At 47.1% G+C, this 25,612-nt stretch overlaps 1 protein-coding gene across 3 annotated transcripts in view; it reads right to left on the bottom strand.

Moving 5' to 3' along the window:
- The window catches only part of DNAJC6 (DnaJ heat shock protein family (Hsp40) member C6), a 52,312-nt gene that overhangs the window by 23,268 nt on the left and 3,432 nt on the right, over positions 1–25,612 (bottom strand). For 2 of the 3 annotated variants that reach the window (XM_074906030.1, XM_074906029.1), the window contains exons 1-4: positions 17,022–17,226; positions 2,595–2,745; positions 1,646–1,695; positions 1,391–1,539 (exon numbers count right to left, since the gene is read on the bottom strand). In XM_074906030.1, coding sequence (XP_074762131.1) covers positions 1,391–1,539; positions 1,646–1,695; positions 2,595–2,745; positions 17,022–17,211 — 540 coding nt within the window. In that variant the 5' untranslated portion in view covers positions 17,212–17,226. Of the gene's footprint in view, positions 1–1,390; positions 1,540–1,645; positions 1,696–2,594; positions 2,746–17,021; positions 17,227–25,612 lie in introns of those variants that run through there. The other variant, XM_074906031.1, reaches the window with a different exon arrangement.

A 25,612-nucleotide genomic window follows, 5' to 3' on the forward strand; every position in this document is an offset into this window, starting at 1 on the left:
ATTAGGGTTTTTTTTTTCCAATATATATGAAGTTCAACCTGATATTTATAATCATTTCACATTTCATCTGGTCTCATGTATTGTGTTGTACACATTTCATTTTCCTACAAAGGAACTTGGAGTCAGTATTTCCTAGCCCGTAATCTCAAAGTACAATATTTTATTAGAAGAGGTATCATTTTCTTCCTCTGTGTGTCAATAAATTACAAAGCACCTACTTGTGCTTCAAGAGCGACATACAAAGTCCTCTGTGAAGCTGTTGGGTAGGGTAGGAGATAGAGCAGAGAGGGGGAGAAGTTACGGCCAGGTCAAGCAATACACCAACAGATGTGTAATGCTGGGCTTTCAAAAGCAGGTCTTTCTCCTCCCACCAACAGCAAGAGCGATGCACCACAACCAGGCGAGAAGGAAGATTCAGAGCCCTTGATATCTTTTAATTAGTCTTTTGCATTCATTTACTCATCTTTAAAGACATGGCTGGCTACTGATTGCCACTGAGAAATTTGCTTCAAGTGTGAGTGAGAGTTTTCTGGCGATCGGAGCAATTGCTGAAGATAGCTTCAGCTACAGCTCAGACTGAAATGTGGTTTACACGGCATGAGATTCGCTTACCCTGGCCGAGAGCTATGCCTGGCAGCTGCCGTTGCCTTTTTTTGTGGAAGGCAACAACAAAAAAAAGAAATTAAAAACAAAAAATAATTTAAAAAAAAAATCATCACTCCCTTGTGGGAGAGGGAAAGGACAGGGAGTTTTCTGAAAGATTAGATCTGATCTTGCATTTCAACAGCAATATTTCATGGAGATTTCCTCTAAAAGCCATTAATGAACCAGAGCCTTGCAACAGCTCCCGTATGCTGTTCTGGTTTTAGAGAAGGAAACTGGGGCAGAGAGTGGAGGTGGGTTTTTAAAGTCATATGCTAGTGGAAGAGCCAAAGCACCCCTTACATTCAGTTTCCAGTCCTGTGCTTTGTTAAGGTCTCCTGCTTGAGTAGAGCACAGCTGACGGGTTGTTCAACATTAAAATAATCCACTTTCTTTTCTTGGTAATTTCTTTCAAAGTGCTTTCGTTCTACTCCTCACGTCTCTGCAGCAGCTTCTGACAGCTATGTATAAGCCAAGAGCAGCACAGGCTCAACTTGGTGCAATGCCACTTACTCTCACAGGCTCCTAACACAAGAATTATGCCCTGAACCTTCCAGCTCTTTAATCTCCACAGCCCCAGGCCTCAGCTAAAAGCCAAAAACGACCACAGCAACTTCGAAACACCTATAATTCCTTTTCCACCTTCTTACATTTTGCCACGCTCAGGATAGACAGAAACAGGACCTGGTGTCCCTTTTCCCAAGAAGTTTCACCCCTTGGTCTAGTTAACCCCTTGGAAGACACTCACCCGGTTGTGAAACTTGGCACTGCGATAATACTTGGGGGACAAGTTGAAGACGGTGTAGTGGTCGGGATGTCTGGAATCCAAAAACGTCCGTACGTCTTCAATGTGGTTCCTGAATCCCAGCTCAACGCCTTCAGCAGGAAAAGACATCACTAGAAACATAAGAAGAAGCCAGGCTGAGCGTGCACCGTAACGTGTTTATGGACTTCTGAACTCTGGGATACTAAAAGTTTTATTTATCCAATAAGCAGTACTTACCTATGATTCTTGAGGTAATGTACGAAATATCTAGCTCTCCCTTGGTGTAACTAAAAGAAGACAAAGTAGGAGACAGACATTATGCCCGTGTTTACAGAAGACAGCCCATTACAGGAACCAGGAGAGGAGTGTTTTCCTGCAAAGATCTGCTTTTGACACAAGGAAAGAATTATCTTAAAACTGATTCTTTGTACTTTATCGTTAAGCCTTAAGAAAAGGGCACAAATAGCTTCCTGCAGACAGCGACACAGCCTTCCCTTCTACACATGCAATTAACTGGATGCAGAAGCTTGCACAAAAAGGTCCCTTTTCCCTTTTGTCATTAATTTTCAGTGCCAGTTTTCAGGAGAAATCTCTAGTAGTTTGCCACTCCGCAGATCCCTCAAAGCCTCTGAGATCTTGCATGCATTAAGTTTCCTTAATTTATCGCAGCCCCATATCGCTCAGAGGCAGGTAGAGTGCCAAGCACAGGGGACACCACCAGCAGAGGTAACCAAAGCAAAGTCACCTCAGCTTTTTGTTCTACTCAAAAGGTGGCCATAGGGAAGAGTTACATCTGCAAGAAGAGTCTCCTTGCACAGCAAAGGGAAGGCAGGCAACACCAGCCAGTTTTCAGTGACAAAATATTCAAGTGGTGGCTGAGTAAAAGGACCCCACAGGGGTCAGTGAAGGAATTGGAGACCAACTGCTCCACTTTCAACTGGGGGGCCTTTTCCAGATTTCAGGATGTTGATGCTCACTTACTATGAAGCTTAGATTTTTTTTACTTTGGTTCCTTGGGGCCAAATACCAATTATGAGACAGAATCAAAGAAGTCACTTGTGATTTTCATCTCCTTCCTTCATTAGGTTAGCTGGAAGTTGTGCTGTGCTAATTAAGATGGCAGCTCAGACTGGCACTTAGCAGCTAATGATTTTACCTGCGTTAGGCAGCTTCAGCTGTACTGTACCTGGCAACAGACTGCATGACCTTTGAAGATGTATCTTTCAGAGTATCCTTCAGGTTATCCTTCAAATTGCTGAAGAGTCTCCCTGCTCCTCCTTTCACCATATCTAGCAAGCCTCCCCCATAGCTGGACTCCATGTCTGGTGATGAGGCACCTTCAAATACAACAAAACCAAAGCCAGCATCACTTATTTGGAGCAAATCCACAGAGCCACAAACCCACGGCTCCATTCAGACCGAACGCATTCGCCTGTGCTGCTGCACGTCAAACGTAGAGCAAAAATCGTTTTACTTCTTGAAGTCATGATTTTCCAGAGATGAGACATGGCACATTCCTGCCAGCTGGTCTCAGCAACCGTCACCAACACTCAGCGTTGTGTGCAGGTTGGCTGTGTAGCATCAGTACAGTATGGACAACCACCAGACGAGCTCCCTCACCTCTCAACCCAACCCAAAGCAAGACCAGCTCTACGGCGTGCAGCTGATTTGCTGGTCCTAACCAAGACCAAATCAACAGTCACCTCCATGGGGGTAAGAAAAAGGCACTAGGATATACAGCAGCTCTTCAGCCTGTCATGGCCAACGGTTTGCAGCTAGGTGACTTACGAAGATTGTCTTACAGCTACCCATTTCCATGGATATAGAAGAAGTCGGAGTGATTTTATGTCACTTAAGAGTCAAGTTAGATTTGCTTGAGTGGAAGAAGATAAAAATTTGGGTTTTGGTAAAAAAAAAAAAAAAGAAGAAAGTTCAGGAATTAAACTTTCCAGCTGAGAATGAGAACCTTTTTTGGATATTTGTATGTTTGCAGCCTTAGCAGAGGACTCAGCACATTGCTAAGGCTAAAGCAGGGCAGGGCTGACTTCCTTGGTAGGCTTTTCCTTCACAGCTTGAAACAGCACAATAGGAGACTAACATAAAGCAAGAGGCATTTAAAGCGTTATTTTGACGGACTGTGATATGGCTTTGCACCTCAAGCGTTTGCATTTGGCAGTTAGAATAGAATAACTATTCCACTGTCTTACTTGTCCACTTGTCCACTTCCAAGAACCAATTTGTTGCAGCCTTATTATAGCAGTGCTGTGTTAATAGCATCATTCTCAGAAAAGCAGAAGTATGATAAATTGGGTGTAGTCTTGAGTAAACATGGTTTTACTGCAGAATTGTTGGACACAAACCTAGTAAAATGATATTTTACCTGCTTATTAACTACGAATTAAGCTCTTGACTACTTAAAAATTGCTTTCTGTTCACTAGGCCTCAACTATTTTGATCTTAGCAAACTTTAACTACGGTAATTATACATTTGTTACCTCATGATGTCAAATTAGTCAGAAGACCTAGATCCTCTAGCACGGCAAATTAAGCAACAAGCAGCCTATGTAAACACAAGCCACACTCTCAGGTAGTCTTGTAATCGAGGTGGCATCCACTAAGAGTTGCCTTTTCCAGAGCACACGGATAGTCTTGAGAACATTTGTCCCGCTGTAGGGCCATGGGACAGCTCCTTTGTAAAATAAACATGCTGGTCATTATTAAATACCCCGGCACCCAGAAACGGGGAAGATTCATCATGGTTAAGGCAGGCTTGTGGCATTGCCAGTGCTCGTTATAAATTTTACAAAGAGAGCTTCCAGTTATCACTTCTCTGGCTCCATAGCACATCCGTGAGGTGCTGTTAGATATATGCAACTCAAATATTGCTCACATAACCATAATTATCAGAAGAAATATTCTAGAGGCATTCAGGCTATTAAGAAACATGAAAAAAAACCCTACATCTAAACCAGCCCCTACTGATTTACTCTGTAGATTACTAAACCCATTTAAATGGCATTCACTCTTTCAAACCTGGAGTGAGCTATCAGTAAATACAATATATATCTTTAAACTGGAGACTCTATTGGTAAAGCAATGCTATTTATTCCCCGATGCACAGAGGGTGCTTAATGCACTCTGATGTGGTCACGATCCACATGAACGTGATCCATGTGCTAGACCAGTAAAATAAGAGGCCATCTCTTCTCCTCCGCAGTCTGCCAACTTCAGAACAGAAGATGCCTTCTCAAGGCACAGGAATTGTTCTTTTGCCAAACCACTTGCAAGTATCTACTTCGAGTACGATCCAAAAAAAAGAAAAAGAAAAAAAAATATCAAAGTAGCTCATTGGCTTCCAAGTATGGAATCAGTGTTTGATCTCTCTTCAAAAACTTTGCTTTTGGATTACTGTATGCTAGAAGAGCCAGGGGTGGAAGGAGGAGGTAAAACTCAAAAGGTACTTCCAGTTCTGCAGGTCAACTTCTAAAAGAAAGGAAAGCAGACAGGTGGTAACTTGGAACAGGGAAAGGGGGGCAAAGGGATCAGAGGGTCAATGGTACTGGACAAATTTTTACAGTTGGAAATGCTGTAGGAGAGCAACAGAAAGGCTCCAAAGAGTATGGAAATCCTAGAATCTTTAGAAATCAACCCTAAGGGGGAAAAAAAAAAAAAAGGAGAGAGAAGGAGAGAAACAGAGAGATAATGAGAATTTCACTATATTTCTAAAAGAAGCAACAGCAGTTAATTCCAAGTTCACTACGTACACTGAAACAAAGAGACAGAAAAGATGGCCAATGAAAAAATGCAAGCTGGTACTACTTAACCAAGAGCACAAAACTAGTATTTAAAATTTAACATGAGGCAAGTATTACCTGGCTACTGTGAAACTGCTGAGGAAGCTTACGACATAGCGGGTCTTAGTACTATACCAGGTGCAGTAATTTGCTCGGGTATCTTTTAGTCACTGGATGAGGGCAACATCCTCAGCACTGGCAGAGACAGTCTTTCTCTGTTACTAGGAATGATACTAGTCTCCTCCACAGACTGTTCATAGAACAAAATTAATACATTCAAAGGCTCCTCTGCTAGGCAGCGTCTCCAACAAAGCATAAAGACATATAAAGGAGCAGAAGGGGTTAATGCATTAACACACGAGCCTGACAATATACACAGAAACCCACAAGAGCAGTCCAAAAAAAAAAAAATTGATTAAAATAAGAAGGTAGCCTGCCCCTGCATTTTTTGCTGAATAAAATATTCCTGTGCAAAGTCCTTCTGGTAAATGGAGGCCTTCGGAGCTGGTGCAGAGGATGGCTGCCGTTCCCTGGGCCACGTGCAACAGCCACTAGAGAGGGGCACCAGGACAGGGAGGGCTGAGCCCCACATGTCCCATGTGTCTCCTGTGGACATCGGCCACCTCGCTGGGCATCACCTACCGCTGCACTGCACGTCCCTGACCCAGGCTCAGAGACAGCTGTCTCCATAGATTTTCTTTTCTTGAGCATCTAAGTCCTGATAAAAGAACAGTTGAGTTTTCCCTCAAGCCCACTGGCCAACCTGCAGAGGACAGTGACCTGTGGGAGAAGGAGGACCAAGGACACTTGTTGAGTCTGAAGGGATGAGCCCGTCGTGGCTCTGTCTCGGAGCCTGGCAGAAGGAGGGTTCCCTGGTTTCCCCTGGCAGATAAGGTGATATTGAGTCAGCAGCATAATGGCATTTCCCTTCTCAGAAAGATCTTCCTACCAGAGTCGGGTGGGTAATTCAGGAGCAAGAAACGGTTCTCTCCCTTAACACAAAGGCAAAGGGCCCATTTTGTACCCCAGTGAAGTGCCCGAGGCAGACGACAGCCCCTTCCCTCCCTCCATCCCACCAGGAACCCCATCCCATGCGCACATTTGCTTATGCTGCAGCCAAAGCCAAAATTAACACTCACAGACCCCACACAAGCTCCAAAAGCATCTTCTGCTACAGCAGAAACAGGAGCTCGCAAGCTTGTCTGCACAGAAATAGTTTGCCGTGAGTGAGCATCGCAGGAGCCTGCCAGCAGGAGCTGCGGTCCCAGTTTTCAGCACGTTGTCACAAAGCAGTTCAGGTGACACTGACCAGCGGCCGGAGCTGCTGTCTAGAAGTCTCGTTGTGGAGAATGAGCCTCGATGTCGATGAGATGCATCGTGTTCCTTACACAGCAAGAACTCTTTATTAACCCAGTTATCGGATATTCCCCGAAAGGCTTAGTGCGCTGCGGAGAGACGCTTCTGACCTGTATTTGTAGCAGAGGTTTCAGAGGGATCGCTTGCTCACGGCAGCCTTTTTATTCCCTGATAAAGGAACTTTTAATGCCGTGGTTTTACTGGTGTGTGTGCCCTGCAAAGCGTGCCCGAGATGCATGGGATGGCTCGTCTTAGTGATGGCCACGATGATCTCACTGAAGCGCTCCAAGGCAACGGAGCAGCGTGGAACAGAGATAACTTCATCCCTTCAGTTGACAAGTTGAAGTTTGTATTTGCTCCGGCTGAAGATACTCGCTCTGAGTTAACACCTGCTCCAAGAAGAGACTATTCTGCCTTCAGAATAAAACTCCAGCAGCCACCAGATAAAGCAACAACCTACTACAACCCCTTACCAAACTAAAATACGTCCTGTAGTAGTGTTCCTATCGCAGCCCTTTCTCATCAGCAGCCAAAGGGTGGGATTAAACTGCAGCAGGGGAGGTTCAGGCTGGACATTTAGGAAAAAATGTTTCACCTAAAGAGTGGAACAGGCCGCCCAGGGAGGGGGGAGTCCCCATCCCTGGGGGTGTTTAGGGGCCGTTGGGATGAGCTGTGGGGAATATGGGGTAGGGGACAGAGTGGGGCTGAAGGTTGAACTTGATGATCCCAAGGGTCTTGTCCAACCTGAGTGATTCTGTGATTTCTCTGGGCAGGAGCCTCTGCTAGCAGCACCAGCCTTGCGCTGTACAGCATGGGAGCTGGAGAGCATAGAAGTCTTAATTAAAGCGCTTAAGCTCTCTCCTTGCTCACTAGCTAATTTTACAGAGTATCAGGAGAAGGATGCGCAGTGCAAGAGGAGAACTTCTCCCCAGGCAGAGAGATTGCCGAGACAGCGCAGCAAACGCTGCGTCCCTGCAGACACGTCCCACCGCAGCGAGCGCGCAGCCTCGGCGGCGAAGGCCACGATCACCAGGGAAGCTCAGAAGGATGCCCTCCTGTCCAGGACAGGCTGAGCACGGCTCCTCTCCCTGCTGTCCCACCATGACCTGCTCGCCAGAAGCACGGGCGTTGCACCAGAGAGACGTGAAGTGCTTTAGCAGGAGAGCTTTGGGGTGTTGGGAGCTGAAGGGGAGACCAATACTCGTTGATGCTGTCAAGAGACCTGCTGTCATCTGTCTTCCTCTAGCAGAGAAAAATCATCAAAGTGTGTATATTAGCCAAACTAGGGAACTCATCTTCTGCACACAGACAGAGGAAGAAACGTCACTGCATTCAGAAGGGAAATACCCCCCTTCTCCTGTGCCCCCACAAAGGACATTGCCTCAACACCTCTTGCTGCAATCCCACAAGTAGTGTTTGTGCCTAGTGCCAAAAGCAAAGACATTTAACCCAGTCTTGTTTTAAAGGCTGGGGTTTGGGGCCTGAAATGGGTGAATGAAGCGGGTGTGACCCTGTGGGTGACCCTGTGGCACCGGCACATCAGTCACCACCATCTGCAGCCAGAGGCTTCACGGGGCCATGGGAATGCCAGCAGCAGAGGGGACCGCACCCACCACCTGGTGGAGATGCTCACCGCCTGGGACAAGCAAGAAATTCCCCATTTGATGCTCACCGCCTGGGACAAGCAAGAAATTCCCGATTTGGAAGCTTTTCCTGCAAGATCTGCACATTGTGGTCCTTGTCTGCATGGGGGGTCCCTGGTCACCAGCCCCCCCAGGCAACCCACAAACCCTGCAAACCACAGGGCATGAATTCCAGCTCTCCAGAGAATTAAGAGGGAAATGAGCCGACATTTAAAAGGCATTTAAGACCACGCCAGTCTGAATATTTATGCTGATGAAGCAGTACTTAGCTTGAGAGCAGGGAGGTGAAAGCAAGACATCTAGAAATTGAAGATCGGCAGCGTAGTACTGCGTTTCATAGGTTACTCAGGAGGAGTAAACAGACCCTTTTTGCCTGTAAAGGGCAGACAAAAAGCAGACATGAAACCATAAGAAAGGAAGCAGGTTTACCTCAGTCTGCCCAGACTATATGTAACAGTATCTTCAATGTCAAATTATTTTGGTTTTGCTCGGAGAGCTACTGCCCGTGCTTTCTTTACAGATGGACCAAGCAAAGAGCTAAACCTTCCCCGTTCCTCGCTATGGTTCTTCTCTGGAAAAGCATTAAAGCCTTCATCTCCCACCCTCCCTAAAAAGAGGTGAGTTTGGGAGTACTAAATGCCCCTCTGTATTCTCTTTCTATGGTACTGTGAGAGCCTGACACTATGATGAGAAAAAACCTTGTTAGCTGCTGCATGGCTGTCCCAAATTCTGCATTTCTGGAAGTTTTTAGCTACTCGCTGCAGCCTTCTCCCTCCTCACAAAGTATTTTTGGGGCAGGGGGTTGTTTGCTTATCTTTCTCCCCCCCCCTCCTCCCGACTATTATCAGGGCATGGCGTGAAAGGGGAGCAAGGGAGTGGTGGAGACTGCTCTGTGCCTTGGCAGAAAGGGCCTTTTTAAAAGGTCCCCGAACTGAAAGAAGTTGAGCCGCTGTTGTTGTGGCTTCAGCAACAAAGCCCGAATTGTTTTTAAGGAACACTCAGCAAAAAATGATACTATTTGTGCTTCTACTCCCCCCCCCCAGCAGCCCCGCCAGGCAGCGGAGGAGCAGCCGCAGCTCACGTTCCTCCCACACGCCGCTCTGCCAGCAAAGCCTGTGTAACGTGGGACGTGATTTCACACCAGTATTAAGGGCCGTAAAGCCAGGCTGCTGTGGCCCCATCACCGTATTTACGGGCCTCACCTTGGCATCGAGAGCCCACGCAGAGGGGAGGAGGAGCAGCAGCCCTGGCGCAGGCGCTCCTGCCACATTATTAGAGCATCCTCGTATAGGGACATGACGTATGGAGGGGTATGTGTGTGCAAAAACCAGACAGACAGCCAAACCCACCCAGGCAGAGCAGAGTGCTCACGTCGCTGGGTACCCCCAGCATCCCCAGCTCCTGCCAAACCCCACAGCAATTTATTATTTTATGTCACAAATTTATCTTCCATGCGCAACACTTCGTTCTTCGGGGGATTGCAAATCAATTTGTGGACGTCAACTGGAAAAGTTTAAGCTGCCCTTTCAAAGGGGAGGGTGGCAGGTATTTCAGAATGAAAATCTGGGGGCAGGGTGGCTCCTTTGCGTCCAGTGATAATCAACAGCATTTAGAACCGAGTTGTTAATTTGTCAATGACATTTTAAGGGCGCAATCTGAGCGCCCTGAAGCCCAGTTCTCCCTAACTGTTCCTTCCAGCTCTCTTCTGGACAGCTGAGCTTTATCACATTTAAGCAAAGACTCTAAAACATCTGTGCTATTATACGCCCTTACATCCTCTCTTAGATCAGACGTAGCCCAAGTGTCATAATTACAACAGCTTTTTAACAGGCACTGACTGGTGGTTTGCACAGGGGCTGAGGAGAAATCAGCAGCACAGAGGCAGCTAAAAAAAACAGTGGTAAAAGGGCATTCTCAGGAAAGGGGAGTGCTTCTACCTGCAGAAATTACTTGGGACGTTCCTCAGACTCACACAGACCTTGCAGACTGATTTTTTGCCCCCCTTTTTTTTGCTACCAGTCTCATCTGTCCCCTCCTCCACCACTGTCCCAGATTCCTGGTAGAGTTAGATTCCCTACAAGGCAGAGCACAGATATCTTAAAGTGTTTTTCTGTAAAAATAAACAGGAAAACATGTGCAGAGTAGAACTGCAGGACAACAGCAGCAGAACAGACTCCTACTCTTTGATAACACCATCACCGAGACCCTCAAATCCAGGTTTCACGCGTCCTGATGCTATGGAACACATAGCGGAGGCGTGCAAGCAGGAGGACACTTTAGCAAGTGTAATCCCCAAGAAAAGAGGTTAAAGCCCATGGGAACGACTTCAGCGTGGCCGAAGGGAAGTCTGAGATCAGGCTATAAGGATGTTTGGGCTCTCTAAGGGCATAGGGAAGCAGAGGGAGGAGCGCTACGAGCCAGGGAGCTTAATGCACGATAAGGGCTCATCAGCTCACAAATCACACGAGATTATAAACCAGAATTATCCCTCACCCCCAAACCCACGCAGTTTGGCTGTTTTGCAGTAAGCGTAGTAACGACGAGACTGCTCAAGACAAAACTCAGTGGGTTCTTGAGCAGGAGGGGAAAGCTGGATTCACCAGAAGCAAGTCTCTCCCAGAACCCAGCCAGCTCCAACACAGGGGTAAAGCCAGAATATTTCTTTCCTAAGCAGGCAATTAGCATAAAACACAGACAGAGGCAGTAATACAAACTGCAACCGCACGAGCAATACTAGGCGAAGTTGGGAGAGGCTGGGGTACAGGAGGGGAGCACAGAAAGAGTTTTCTGCTTGCAGGAGGCAGGGCCAGGCAGCCACCAAAACCACTGCTCCCCAGTCGCTCTCTGCCCCCTCCATCCTAAGGACCAGTTCGGTGCACGGAGGGCTCAGCACAGACATCCCGAGCATTAAGACATCTTCAATAATTTATTCAAGTGAGGGAGCAACTGGGGGGGTTGTTTTGTTGTTTGGGGGGGTTTTTTGTTTGTTTCTTTGTGTTTGTTTTTTTTTAACTGCGACTTTCCAGCAGTTACCTGGTACTGCACCCATCCAGACCTTTTGCCTGGAGTAGGTAGAAACTGCCTCAAGGCCCAAAGTTGCATTACTACGTGCCCAAGAATTTCTTGGCAGCTCTACCTCTAACAGAAAGGTGACCCCAGGTTATTCTCACTCCCAAAAGCTATGAGCATCCTTTTCAGAGGAAGTTAGGCTGGGAAAATACAGCCATTATAAGCTTACAAAGGGCTCACATACTGGAGACATTGGGAAGAAGGAGAGGAGACAGGAGGGACCGAGCAGCTCGATGCTTTGAAAAGGAATAGATTTGGGTTCAAACCTGAAGGAATCGCCAGCACAACACAGGGAGATTTCTGTGCGTTTCTGCTGCTGTTGGGCATCACGCATCCAGGCAGGCAGCGCTGCCTCCCTCCTCGAGTACTGCTCCGGCTGCAGGAAAAGCTCCCACAAGAAGTCAGGGTCCCTTTCTGCGCCTCAGTTCCCTGTGGGCTGGAGCAGGGTCCCTGACCTCCCCTGGGAAGCACTCCGAGCCACCGTAGGGTAAAGCTCAAGAACTTCTCTTTAACTCTGGTCTGTGATAAAATGCTGGAATTATTATCATATGAGCCCAAGGCTTTATATTTGAAGGTTCATTTGAGACTGCCTTAATGTAAACTTCATGGAAATTTGAAGAATTAAGATATTTCTGCTTTCGCTTGAGAAATAGTAACTAAAGAATGCTACTTGCACCATCAACTAAGCAATACGGGGGATTTCCACAAAGAGGGGGGTTTGCTTCCTTTTTTAGGGGAGTAGTGATGGAGGGGGGGGGGGGAAATCAAACCCGTAATGTGCCAAATTTGTTTCATTTGTTATATATTTTCCCTTATGAAGCTCATACTACAGTGAACAAAATGCATGTGAGGCCGGCATACTGAACTACTAGCACAAACCATGAAAATTGGTCTTTAAAGTTGATTGACATTCTCTCTGCCTCTCCTCCTTGTCAAAACAAGAAAAAAAAAGAAAAGCACTACTGCCAACACCGAATCATTCAAGTGTCCAAAAAACACCAACCAAACAAAAGAGTTATTAAACCGAACCTCCCCGTTTGAAAATGCAGTTAGAAGAGAAAACAAGACAACATTGTCAGCGGCGGTCTTTGTCCCACTGCCAGTGACATGGAGATGTCTCTCTTCTGACTCAGTGAAAAGGAATCACCAGAGTACAAGAGATTATGTTTGCAAGTGTAAAACAGTTCAAGAAATCTCAACTTCAACACTTGTAATTTATTTAAAATGCTTCCTCAGGCAGAGTAACTGCAAAAGAAAAGGACATAGCACAAGCAAGACGATCCCCTGAGTGTTTGAAAGCTATTTTGTAGAGGAGCTAGTTTATAAACACCACAGAGGAGCACAGAAAAAGAGTTTTCTCCCTTTGCAACATGTATCTTTGTTACTTTTCTTTCCTAGAACCACTTCTTCTTTCAATGCTCAGCCAGCTGCTAAGAAAGCATTATTGAATGCCACAGCAAAAACCTAAATAAATTGCTTCTTCACTGCCTGCTTCTCATCTTATGAGCATTTTCAGAGACTTAAAAATAAAGAGACAAAAGGAGACTGCACAGATGCTCTGCTTGGAATTTTGTTTTTTGAACCGGCGGTGTTTTGTGTCCTGCCAGCTTCAGCTCAAGTCTCCCATTGTCTCCCCTTCCCTCCACCCTCAAACTCCCAACCCAAGTCCAGCACACTTTCTGGAGGAACTGGCAGTAACATGTGGGTCCCTTTAGAGTTAGGCACTCTGATCACTTTACTATTTGGCATCTAGCATATTCTACAGGAGCTGTTTAATCCATTGCACCAGGAGCTGAACGTTCAGCAGTTAAGGGCATGTGCTGGCGTTGCACAGGGCTTTAATGCCCACCTGAGGCGCTGCAGAATTTAAGCATAACCTTGTATGAACAGGCCATTCTGCGAGATTTAAATCTGAGATTTAAACCACACGCTGACCAATATTTCATTCTGACCGGTTTAAGTCTGGCAAAGTTTAAAGCAACCAAAGACAAGGTCACGACACAACCATCGTCAGATACCAGCAGTGACTGATACGGCCGCCCTACCTGAAATAAGTTTCTGCTCTTGGCTCCTTTGAGCTAAACCCAAGCCTAACAGGAAGGTGCTCAACATCACCGTGGGCAGGAGTTTCTGTTTATGCTGCCTGTGAGCACACAGGTCCCCCAGGTTATACTTTGAGCAACTTAAATTGTCACTACTTGAGTTAAACAACTCACGTCAGCTCTCCTCCGCGTCGCATGAATAACAGCAAAAGAATTTCTAACGACCTGAACCAAGAAGCATTTACCAGTCCCAGGGACAATGAAAATCTTATTTTCCCAGGCTGGAAATAATCGGATAAAAAATATCGGACACAGCCTGGCCAGACCCTGCACCCCCAGCATGCTGGCACAGAGACACAGGAGGGTCAAAGGGCCCCCCCCCAGGAGCCCCTTTCCAGCCACCATCAGATCCTGCCTTCCAACAGCATCTCCTGCCCACACACACTCTTGGGTCCTGGCTTTTTTTTTTTTTCTTTTAACATTAAGCAATACCAGTCCAAAAAAATACTAAGCCAATAATCATAAGTATGCGGAAGTTACAGCAAAGCTGTAACCACTGATTATTTTTTCATTGCTAGGTGCTTATGAGATTGCAAGCCCGCATTAAGAGATGATACTTTGAATTAGTTTTTAAAAAATTATAGAAAAACCCATGAGGGGCCCACTTTCTCAACTCATGCAAGTTAGTGCCATCGCAGCAATAACAAATACAGCCACACTAGCTAAACCAACAGCAATTTGCCCCAGAATTGCCAGCACTTTGCCTTCAGCCCAAATCCTCACCCATCTACCTTCTATAATTGCTTTGTGTTAACCTACACACGTCTTCCAGAGAGCCAAGGCCATTTTTCTCTGCCCAAAGTTCACTGCCCCAGTGCATATTAAGAGATGTGGGGAGAGATGAGAAGAGGAAGGTTCAATTCTCCAACTACTTAACTTCATCGAAGATGCTTTTTCTCTGCACCCGGAGATGTTCAGCTCGAGCACAGCGATAACCAGACAGACAGACAAACCGAGGCGCTGCGCCGAGTGTCCCACATTGCCTGGTGACACGGAGTTGTACCTCAGCTCTCTTTCACTCCGCAACTGCAAACAGCCATTTTGATAACTCAGGCAGCAGCTGCTCCGCCACACATGAAACCATTATTTAAAACCAGAAGGAAAAAAAAAAAAAAAAAAAAGAAAAACTGAAATGTAATGAAGGTCAGGCACATGGGAAGTACATAACGAGCTCTGATTTGGGCAGGGCACCTCAAGGATTTCACCTGTGGGGTCTCCCACCTAATTTGCAGAAGAGAGGCTTCCCTGCCCCGCCAAAACCCAGCACCACACCTCTCTTGCACCCCCAATTTATCTCACCCTTCTCCTTCCTGAAAAATTTGGGTCTCTTCTCCCAACTAGAGTATGCTCTACCACTGCCCATCCTGGGAATTTAGACTTTGGTATCATTAGTGGGAGGAGTCACAAGTATTTACAGTATGAATATATTCTCTATTTAAAAAAACAAACCAGAGAAGGTGGGTGGTGATTTTTGGCCTGCTCCTAACAAGCCAAAACCTCAGCCACCTTATTTGCCCGTCGTTCTCTCACACCGCTCCCTAATTCCCTCCCCCCCATCCATCTTCACACTGCGTTAAAGATAAATCACATCCCACAATTCATGAGCAGCATCAATTACCGAATCACTAGAAATCACAAGCACACCTGAGGGGTGGATATGGTTCTTTAAAGTCATTTTATAACTTCATACTTGTCAAAGAAAAATGTCTTTACAACAAGCTGATAAAAATTAGGCATAAAGTGTTCGAATGAACAAGGCGCGTACAAGTATGGACTTCAGGTTTAGAACAGAGAATCACACTCAATGCAGCTTGGTTTAATTTCCTGTGAAGATTTAGAAACACACTCCAAAAAGCCCTTATTAAATAGAAAAGGTATTTTTTTTAAAAAAATTAATCCTCTAAACTCAATTCAAGAGCCATATCAAGGCCTGAGGTTTGTTGCTGCTTAAGTGTCATGTGTGTCATTGTTTGTAGAGCCTGTAAAATTTAGGCAGGGAAAGCAGCAAAGTGAACTAAAGGAAGCAAACTCTGGTTACCCCAGATCTCTTAACCATTAGCTTCCAAATCCCAGAGGCAGCCCTTGAGCAAGCCCATGTGTTTAAGGGGAGAACATCCTAGAAGCTGATAGAGGGCATTAACACAATTAACGCTCTGCGTCGCCTTCAGAGGAGCTGAACTGTCGAAATGGCTGAACATGGCACAAAACCTGTAAATGAAGGTATTGTCTAGTTATCTGTGAGCAGGTTTTTTTTTCTCCCAGCTCGGCAGGGAGGCGAATGGCTTGAAGAAACAGAACGGTTGCAACAGCAACACTCAAATAACGCACCGAGCTGGCGCTAGACAAAAGCCATGACTTGACAGGAGCCGCAGCACGCTCCCACACCTGGCTGGAGGGGCATGCTGCCTTCCACATCACCAATGCCTTTGGATCTTAAAGTTCTAGGAAACTCATTCAGATAATTGCTTTAATGATAGATATTAAACTGACTGCAATATCTAACCACTTCAGCAGATGCCGACGTAAGGATCCAAATAAGCGTAACACAGAAGCCTACTGTGAGTAAGAATCTACTGGCACATACTATGATTACAAGCAACTGTAGCAGAGCTATTGTAGCAGCAAATTCAAATATATTTCTAAAGTCTAGGAGTTAAAAACAAAAAAGTTAAAAACCAAAGCCAACCCCAAAAAGAACTCTCAAAAGCAAATTCAAATGGCAAAGGGAAAGCGGAAAACATGACTCTTATTACATCAGGGAAAATGAGAAAAAAAAAAAAAACAAGGCAAGACTCTCCCCACCCAAGTCCAGACATATGTCATTAGGGGTTCTTCTTCCCCCCCAGGTCCAGATGTGGGTCATTAAGGGGTTTTTCCCCCTCCAGACGAGGTGACCACATTAAAACAAAGGTAATGTATTTTAAGTGCTTGCCGTCTTGGGCCCACCCCTTTCTTTCATGGACCAGTGTTGCTGCAAGATGCCCCCGTTACATCAGGGCATCACATCTGGTCCCCCTCAACTAAACGGGGTATTTCCCTGGACAAGTTTGATCTCTAGGAGTTCTCTGCAAAGGCTGGAGATGTTCGTTGCGATGGGCACATCCGAGCAACCAGAACCAGAGCCCGTTTCGAGAGATCACTTAAAAGCCATCAGATGAGTACTCCTGATTACTGGTTATCCAGGCAAATTTGGACCTGTGATTTAGAGGTGAAGAGCTCTCTATCCCATTACCAGCCATAAAGACCATCTGGTCCCCTACTCCCTGATTAAAAAAAAAAAAAAAAAAAAGAAATGGTGCATGCAGTGCATCGCCTACCAGAATTAATCCAACTCAGTTTGATGAGTGCTTTTTTAGAAAAGCAGTAACAATGATTCCGGGGAGGAATTCCGTCGGGGAAAGCTCCCCAAACACCCCATCCTTGGAGCATCAGAGCCACCTTTCCCCCCCCGGGGGGGGGGGGGGGGGCTGAAAACAAGACTTAGGATCCGCCGGCTGCTGCGGCGCTTCCCCCCAGCCTCGCCTGGGTGTCCCTCACCCCCCTCCCTCGGACAAAGGGCCGCTGTTGTCCGCGGTTCCACGGGCTCCCCCCGGCCACGCACCCCCCCCCCCGGGGCAGAGCCCCCCCGCGCGGCGGCGCCCCCCCGTACCTGAGCTGTCCATGGTGCTGCCGCCCTCGGCGCGGGGCTGCGGGTGCTGCCGCGCCGGGCTCCGGCCGCTCGCCCCCGCCGCGCTGGCCCCGGGCTTGTCCCCGCCGCCCTCAGCGCTGCTGGCCACCAGCTGCAAAGATTCATAGCCGTCACCACCCGGCTTTTTCCGGTAGCTCCCGAGAAGGCTCATGGGCGAGCCGGACGGTTTGGGGAAGGAAGGGGGGGGTGGAGGGAAAGAAGGGGAAAAAAAAAAAAAATATCCCTCCTCTGACGCCGCGGGCAAGGAGGGGAAGACAAGTGCTTCGGCCGCCCCGAGGGGAGGGGAAGGGCGGGACGGGACGGGGTGGCCACCCCCCACGCCCCCCCCCCCGCTCCCCAGCATCATCCATCCATCCTCCGCGTAGCCGGTGCCGCCCCCTCCCGCCCCTCCGGGGCCCGGAAGCGATCGCGGAGGCCGCAGCCCAAACGCTCGTGTCTGCGGGATCTGAGCCTGCCCCCTCCCCGCTAGAAACGGCTGCGAAGGAATTAGGTGGGGAAGTGTTGGAAATGCTGCGGTGGCCGCAGCGGTTTGGGCACCCCCCCCCCCCTCTCCTCCGCCATCAGCTGCGAGCAATTCGTTAGCACGAAGTGCTGGATCTGCACCGTCTCCTTCTCCGCGGTTATTGTTCTGGCAAACACATCCCTCCCGCAAACAAGGTCCTTCAACTCGGAGGGTTCAGCTGGACAGCTGGCGTGAAGTGGGTCTGGAAATAGCGATCGACCTTAAGATCTTCCCAGCGCGCCAGCAGAAGGTGCGTTCCTTGGGAAGGGGCCAAGGTCAACGAGCCACGGGCTGCCACGGCCAATTCTGCCGTCTAAAGGAGGAGGAATGGCCCAGCACTTCTGCACTGAGCCTCCAAAAAAAAAAAAACAAACCAAAAGAGCATCTCTGGCTCAGCGTAACACCGCGGCTGTCTGCGGGCAAGTAACCCGAAGGGGTCCCAAGCCACGGTATGGCAGCGGGTGACGTGGGATGTGTCGGCATCCCAAGCCCCAGCCTGGGCAACTGCTGGTTTCAAACTGGTAACACCCAGCTGAAGAAGTGCTACCACCGCTTGCCAAGCTATTTTTTGTTGTGGTAGATCTCACCAATCTATTTTTAGCTGTTCACCTGTAAACAGACTTTAGACCAACACAACGCGTGTCCTTGAACAACTGATGAGCCGTGCCTCGCTCAACACGTTTTGCAGCCATGGCTAGGAGATCATAAGCTCATTTTACACGGAGCAGAGGAAGTGGGGGATGCTCCAAAGGAAATGACCACTATTAAACTCTTCTGAATGAAGTTCTGCTTAATTTAAGGAAGAACAAAGGCAAAATGAAGCCATAGCATCCAGATCCCAGTACGCCTTCAATCTTACAGAAAGGACAGAAAGTACTCTGCTTAGAAAAATAGTGTGGGTTTGCTTCTAAAGCAATAATATCAATAAGCACTTCTGTAGCAATAACCATAACTTGAAATATTACTGACACTTGGCTTACATTTTCCTGCCCAACGCTCCCAGGCAGTGGGCATCTGGTACAGCCATACCTTGTCACGTGCTGTTGTTTATATAACTCCTGCAATTTTATATTACAGGGCAGACAACGTACATCTGTGACCCAGAATTTTCTCAGAAAAATCCAAGCAGATTTACAAGCAGCAAACTAAAACGAACTAACCTGACGTAAAGGGTTTGCAGTTCGCAACGGTGACAGCTTGAACTCAAGGTTAGAATTGTGGGTTTTTTTTCTAACCCCTCATTGCTGGGTTCTTAATACATCGGCCTGCGCGGAGCAATACACGGATTGTGATGCTCACCGGTAGGAAGGGGTCCCCCTCCGTCTTGGCACCCATATGCAGTGACTTAATAAAGAAAAAATAAAAGTGCAGGTATTTTTACTAGGGATCACATCTGTTAGTCTCTCCTAGTCAACCTAGAATACAACAATTCCTGTGCTCTGCAAGAAAAATGGAAAATCTGGGGGGGACCAGGTGGATTTTCATTTATTTTTCTTGCTCAGAATTCAGCCCAAACACAAGAACCCAGGCTCTCAAGTGGAGGGGGCATGTTAAGGCTGCATAATGCTGCCATGAGTACTCAAACACACTTGCACAGAGGCAACTGCAGCCTGCTAGAGGGAATGAGCTGGGCAACCTGACACAACACAACACCCTACACAACCCATTCCCCATCATAAACCATCGCCTGTGGTCTCTAGCCTGCTCTGCTGCCTTTATCCGTTAACTCTAGAAGCTCAGCTTAGACAAAACTTCATATCCTAAATCCATAAGTCATCTCACTGGTGAGCAGCAGCAAGGGTCTGTCTGCATTAGGCAGCAAAAGGAAAGCCCAACTGAAAACGTTCTCATGGAAAAAAGGTACGAGCAGGAGGAGAGGTTCACTCCGGCAGGATTTATAGCTCTTTCTTCTCCAAGTACCACAGCAGCTCCCGAATTTATACTTCTCCAGCCGCAGTCCCGTTGTCACTGCCCACTGGAGCCTCATGGCATGTCTTTGGCTCAACATTTCTTACCTAATGTTGATGCCACTGTCGTGTCTGCTGAGGCAGACTACAGACATACTTAGAAAAAAAGATAAATTGTTTCTCCTTGTTGAAGCCATTATTAATTAATTTCTTTCCACATTTGTCCCAGAGCCTGGGGGATCATAGCTTGCTTTCCCTCCAAGGTAACCCAAAAGGGAATCACCACCACAGCCCGAAGCGCCAGCCTGGAGAAAGAGGGTTCTGCAAAGCATCAGCACAGGCACCGAGCAGGGACAGAGCAGCCTCTCCAGGGGATCTCAGGGCAGAGGAGGGAGGAGGAAACAGACTTCAAAGTCCCATCTCTGCTTGTAATTACCATTGCTACCAAGGCAAAGAGATGGGATTAGGGAAGCATGTTGTGTGGGATTTGGCTGAAGCCGCGCTTATCCGTGCGTTTTCCAGCCCTATGGGAAGTTTAACTGAAGAAAACGCATGAAGTAATATTGCCCTCTCCCCAGTTCTCCCCTTAAGTTGGGCTAATGTAGGCCCAGATGGTTTCTCTTTTTGTGGAGGTCTACAGTATAAAGAACGCTATACGGAAAAAGACCCCCGAAGTTAAGTAACTGTTAAATTTCACATTTAAAAAATGAGAGTAAAGAAAGAAGAGCTAGGGAATCAGCTACCTAGAAGCATTCATTAACATCTTTACAGATTTATCGAGCGGTGGCTGATGATACTACAGAATATAAATGTATTCTGTTTGAATGTTAAGGCTGGCGGGTGCCATTAGGGCTGGGGGAGACGTTAACGACATGCAAAGGAGGGTTAGATGTTGTTCAAGAGATACAAACTCCCCGTTACTGACCTTGGAAAGGTGAATTGATTTGCCAACCTCTAACTCTGTCTGCTTTTCTCTGTCTGGGTTGCAGCCTCTCCTGGGTAAAGTCTCTTCTCGTAGCTGTAATCAAGCACCAACGATACTGAGGTGCAATTTCATTTTTCCCACCTCTCCTCCAACTAGATGAACAGTTAAGGTGAAATATTATACTCTTAATTCTTCGGGAACGCACTCAAACTGTGGAGTGTTGTGGGAGCTATAAATATAGCTTGAAAATTCATTTAGGATCTGGAGAAACACCTTTAAAACTCAATAAACTAAACATTTTTTTTTTCCAAAGTCAAACAATGAACTCTCCCCGCACAAAGTGTTTCTGCAAGAAGTCCAAACCCAGGTGTATGTACATGGGTAAGTATATGGGAAGTACCAGCTCTGCTGTATGATGTGGACTGTTATTACTGCCTGAAAAAAAAAAATAGTGTTAAGAAAAATAAGATTTGCTCGAGCAGATTTCATACTTCCATTTTCATTCTGCTGCACGGGGCAGCTCCTTCTCTCTGCAGCCCAAGCTACAGTCATTTCTTTCCTCTTGCCTGTCTCCTCATGCTTACATGCTGCTTGCGGTGGGACACAGGGCCATCAAAACATACTCTAGAGAATTAATATTTCTGCCTTTTCCCTCTTCAAAGCACTCAAATCCTCATCGAATGACCTTAATGCACAAACTCCTGAATTTAGGCTACCTTCAACACTACTATGAAGAGTACCCTATAAAATGGGCTTCCCCCCAAAAAAAAGTGCAAGTCCTTTAACTTTGCTTACCTTCCTTGAGATCTTGGAAGGGGCACCCACAGCATTCAGCCACAGCTACATTTTGGAGAACCTTTAGCAACCCCCCATCACGACGTTATCAAGGATTTGAGCTGGGCTATGAGCCATCCTGCCAGCAGAAGGAGGCTTAAACCAAAGCAGCATGATGAACTTTCAATGGTCTGAAAAAATAACAGCCACCGCCTTTTTGTGTGTGTTCAGTACCCAGATCTACAGCACAGCCACTGCCACACACATTGCTAAAAAGCAAAGGAGATCCAGCTTAAGCTTCCTTTTGACCAAAAGAGCCAAATGCCAAATTCTTACTCCAAAGCATTAGAAAGGATTCAAAGACCAGAACTGACCAAAAGTTCTTAAAAAACTGAAGGCTCCATCAGTGCAAGGTTACAGGGATCTGACAATCTAGTTAGTCTTTGAAAATTTGGTGCGGTACAGGCATCTTCCCTGCCCTAAAAGCTAACAGGGGTGTAGAGGTGACAGCACTGACAACTGCATCCATCTCAGCACCACGTTTACCCCCAGAAGCTCCACATCCTGATAAAAACCCAGAGCAAACCCAAACCCTTCCTGAGCCACCACGCTGAGCCGCAGGCTCACAACAGCTCAGCCCCACCAGGAGGGAAGAGCGAGCTCCACGGGGGCCAGCTCTGACCCTAGTGCCTGCAGCACTCTCCTGCCAGGAGAGCGAGAGCATCTCTACATTCTTCTGTTGGATCTTTCCTCCTGGACCTGTCTCATAACAGTTTTACTCCAGCAAATAACCATTCCCTATACTCCTAGGAAAAGGCCTGCCCACCTTACCAAGGAACACCAGCATCTCCACCCCCAAGATGCTCAAGGCCTCCCCAGCTCCCAGAATTTTAAATAAGAGCCACTTGTTTAACCCTGGCTAAGCAAACCTGATTGAATGGATTACAGCTGACAAACTCCTTGTTTTGACCACCCCAATTACTATCAGCACAGACGAACTCGAGGAGATAACGCCACCGCATTGTGGGCCATTACTGCCACACATAAAGAATATCTTAATTTTTCCATTTTGTTTTTTGGCCTGGTGTGTTCAAACATAAACCAAAAATCCTAAAAACTTAAGCCATCTAGCATCATTTGAATGAGCTTCAAGAAAGTGTTACCTCGTGATTGCATCTGCTGCTGTCCACTCAACTCACCTGGTTCTTGTCACCTTAGAGCTGCATTCCCCTCCTGATGAAGGCTCAGTGTGGTGAGGAACAAAATCAAAGCCATGGTGAGAGCCAAAACAACTCTACCTCAGAAAAGGGTTATTGGTTTTTTTGTTGTGGTTTGTTTTTTTTTTTTTTTTAAATATACCAATTCAGAAATCACAACAGCTAACTAAGGTGATCAGGAAGCTGTGTGATATCAACCTTTTTGCTTTACTTCTTGTCCTGAGAAAATCAGAACCAAAATACCTCCTCCTGTCTTCCCATCAAAACAAGAGGCAATGAATAAGTTTTTACAGAATCCCAGAATCATCTCGGTTGGAAAAGCCCTTGCAGCTCCTCCAGCCCAACCATGACCCTCCCCCTGATCGTTCCCAACTGCCCCAGATCCCTCAGCGCTGGCTCAGCCCGACTCTTCAACCCCTCCAGGGATCCCGGGGACTCCCCCCTGCCCTGGGCAGCCCATTCCAATGCCTTTTACATATACAGCCAAAGGATTTACCTTACAACTCATCTCTGAGGCCAGCTTAGAATAAACAGCATTTTCTAAACAATCATTTTCTCTCAAAATAGCCAGATCCTCAGCCTGGGACTGCCTTGAACTTAGGCTGAGTCCTACCCTGTTACAGCGGTAGCCAGACCCTCCCTCCCTCTAGCAGGAGCCTTCCCATCACTTTGTGTCTTATCTACAGGCACCAGCCTCCACTCTTGCAGGCTCTGAATGCACGGAGGCAGTCAGGGAGGATGGATGAGGGTTGCTTTCCTGACACTTCATTGTCATAGCAGTGCTGAAAGCTGACAGAAGAAAACCCCAGGACCCGGCCCATTGCAATCCCTTCTCCTGTAGAATGAACTCCTCGCATTTCCATGTTCAGATGAGGTGTGGGTCAAGCTTTGGGGAGTACGTGGCCTCCACAACAAGGATCACACTGCTTGCCCTCTCACCTGGAGGCTCCATTCATCACTTGGGCCGTGCCATGGGCTGGCCAGGAGCATCGGTGTGGGACGTGGTGCGGGACGTGGCGTGGGATGCGATGTGGGATGTGATGTGGGACACGGTGTGGGACATGGTGTGGGACGTGGTGTGGGATGCGATGTGTGGGATGTGGTGTGGGATGCAGTGTGGGACACGATGTGCCACAGGCAAACAGGGCTGGTTTATGGGGATCCAGGTGGAGAGAGGGGGGTCAAAGGATCTAATCCTTTGTTACGCCCCTCCCCCTGATAGTCAGGAAGTTCCAAACTGGCTGTTCCTGTCTTATTCATCTCTACAGAAAAGCAAACATGGTCCTGAGAATGTGTGAGTTGTTTTTTAGTGTTAAGCTCCATTTAACCTTTGCTTTGCTTCATCAAAGGAAGCCTCGAGCCTGCGCTGTAGTGAAACCTAACCACAATACTCAGCGCCTCGCTGACACCCGGAGCTTCCTCAGCAGAAGCTCTAGTGAACGTGTTCTTCAGTGGATGGACCCTGAAGACCGTATTCACGAGCGTTTGTCAAGCAACAGCCATCATTTCATTTCAGAGGATTCGTGGTCCTGATGCAAGCTTCTGTAGAAGGAAACCCCTGAGGTAGAAGGAAACCCTTGAGCGCTGATGGCAGAGAAACCACTCCCGCAAAAGTGTTCCCTCTGGTCATAGTGCCAAAACTTGATTGTCATTATCCTGAGAGCATCTCGGGACTTTGAGCAGGCCAGGTTCACCGCACGCTGCCAGGAACCTCGGCAAGGTTGCGCTTGCCTTGCTTAACTGTCAAATCAGTTGGGACACACCGGTGAGCCTGCACGGCTGCTTATCATTATTTTCAGTTTTCCAGTGACTTAGGATGTGACTCGTCTTTGATTCTCTTATCATCTGCTTTCCTCTCCGTGATAGCACACACCATTAAGTGTATTGCTGTGTCTGCATATTTTCATTTCTTGCCTTTTAGTCTTGTTAAAGTGCTGTCAGGGATGACACACAACTTACTCATTTCAGCCCAAGACTTTGTTTCGGAGTATTCAAGGATTTGACTGGCTCCTCAGCAACGCCGAGCTGTGGAGCTGCTTGCCAAAGGCTGTCGTAGATGCTAAAATTGTACATGCTTCACAAAGAGAGCGGAGAAATGTATGGGGAGAACAAATCTATAAGGGGCCATTAAATAGGAGTATGTTGCTGTTTGCTCAGGAAGCCCCCAGCCTGCAAACTGTTGGAAAATTGTACAATTGCTCAGGCCAAAATCAGATATTTAGGTAAAAATCAGATATTTTGCTGCCTAACTACCGTACCCTCATCATTTCCCATTGACTGTGAGGTAAGTGGCTAAATACCAAGAAAAACCTGGGCATAGCCCTCCTAAAGCCTGTTTGCGACCCCGAAAAATACGTGTACGTGTAATCCCTGTTAGAATGGCAAGACTCGAGTTCAGAGACACACAAACACTTCCACTAGACGAGACAGTTTCTACACACATTAACCCAGACAGATGTGAGTCCATAGTTGGTATCTCGGAAAAAAAAATCTCAGCTTCATATTAAACCTGGCTACTTGCAACTAGTTGCAAAGATGAATTACTCAACTCGTGCACTTTATGATGCAGAGCCGCAGATTGCGTTGGCACTTTGTCCTACTGTGTTTAAAACGAGACAATGCCCAGATTTTTGCGTTTTTAAACGCACAGCAAAAAAATCCAAAGTGTAATTTTTGGATTTCTTGCCAGCGGGTTATTGTTCACATTGGAAAATGGCTGGTGGTAAAAACAAGGAGAAAAATTATACAAGCAAGCGAGTCATCACGGGGTGGCTTCAGCTACCTCTGCTCTGCTCAGGGTCGGACTCCAGCAGCAAATAATATCATGAAAATAGTCGGGTCATTGCTCTCAGGTAGCTCCGACCTCAACGCAGTGAGTCTTTCCATGAAAACAGAAGGGAAATTACATCTGGCACTGCCAGCCCGTGCCGATGGCTGTGGCCCGCCTCCCCCACTCCCATTGCTACGTCATCTTAGGATGCGTGGGATAAGGGTTTCCTTTGGGGGAATGGGCCAGGGGATGAGTATCCTCACTCCAAGCTTCAAAGGGACGGTTCCTCTTGGACGGGTATGTAAGGGAGGGCCAGCTGGTGCAGGGTGGGAAGATACAGGTGAGTCTGATAGCACAGGAGGGTTTGCCAGAAACCCAACACATCCCCATTAAAGCGGTTCTGCCTTCTTACAGATTTTGGTAGCACATTTTTTATGTAATACTGAAAATCATACTC

The sequence above is a fragment of the Athene noctua genome, chromosome 5, assembly GCF_965140245.1.
Source record: "Athene noctua chromosome 5, bAthNoc1.hap1.1, whole genome shotgun sequence".
NCBI classification, from domain to species: domain Eukaryota; kingdom Metazoa; phylum Chordata; class Aves; order Strigiformes; family Strigidae; genus Athene; species Athene noctua.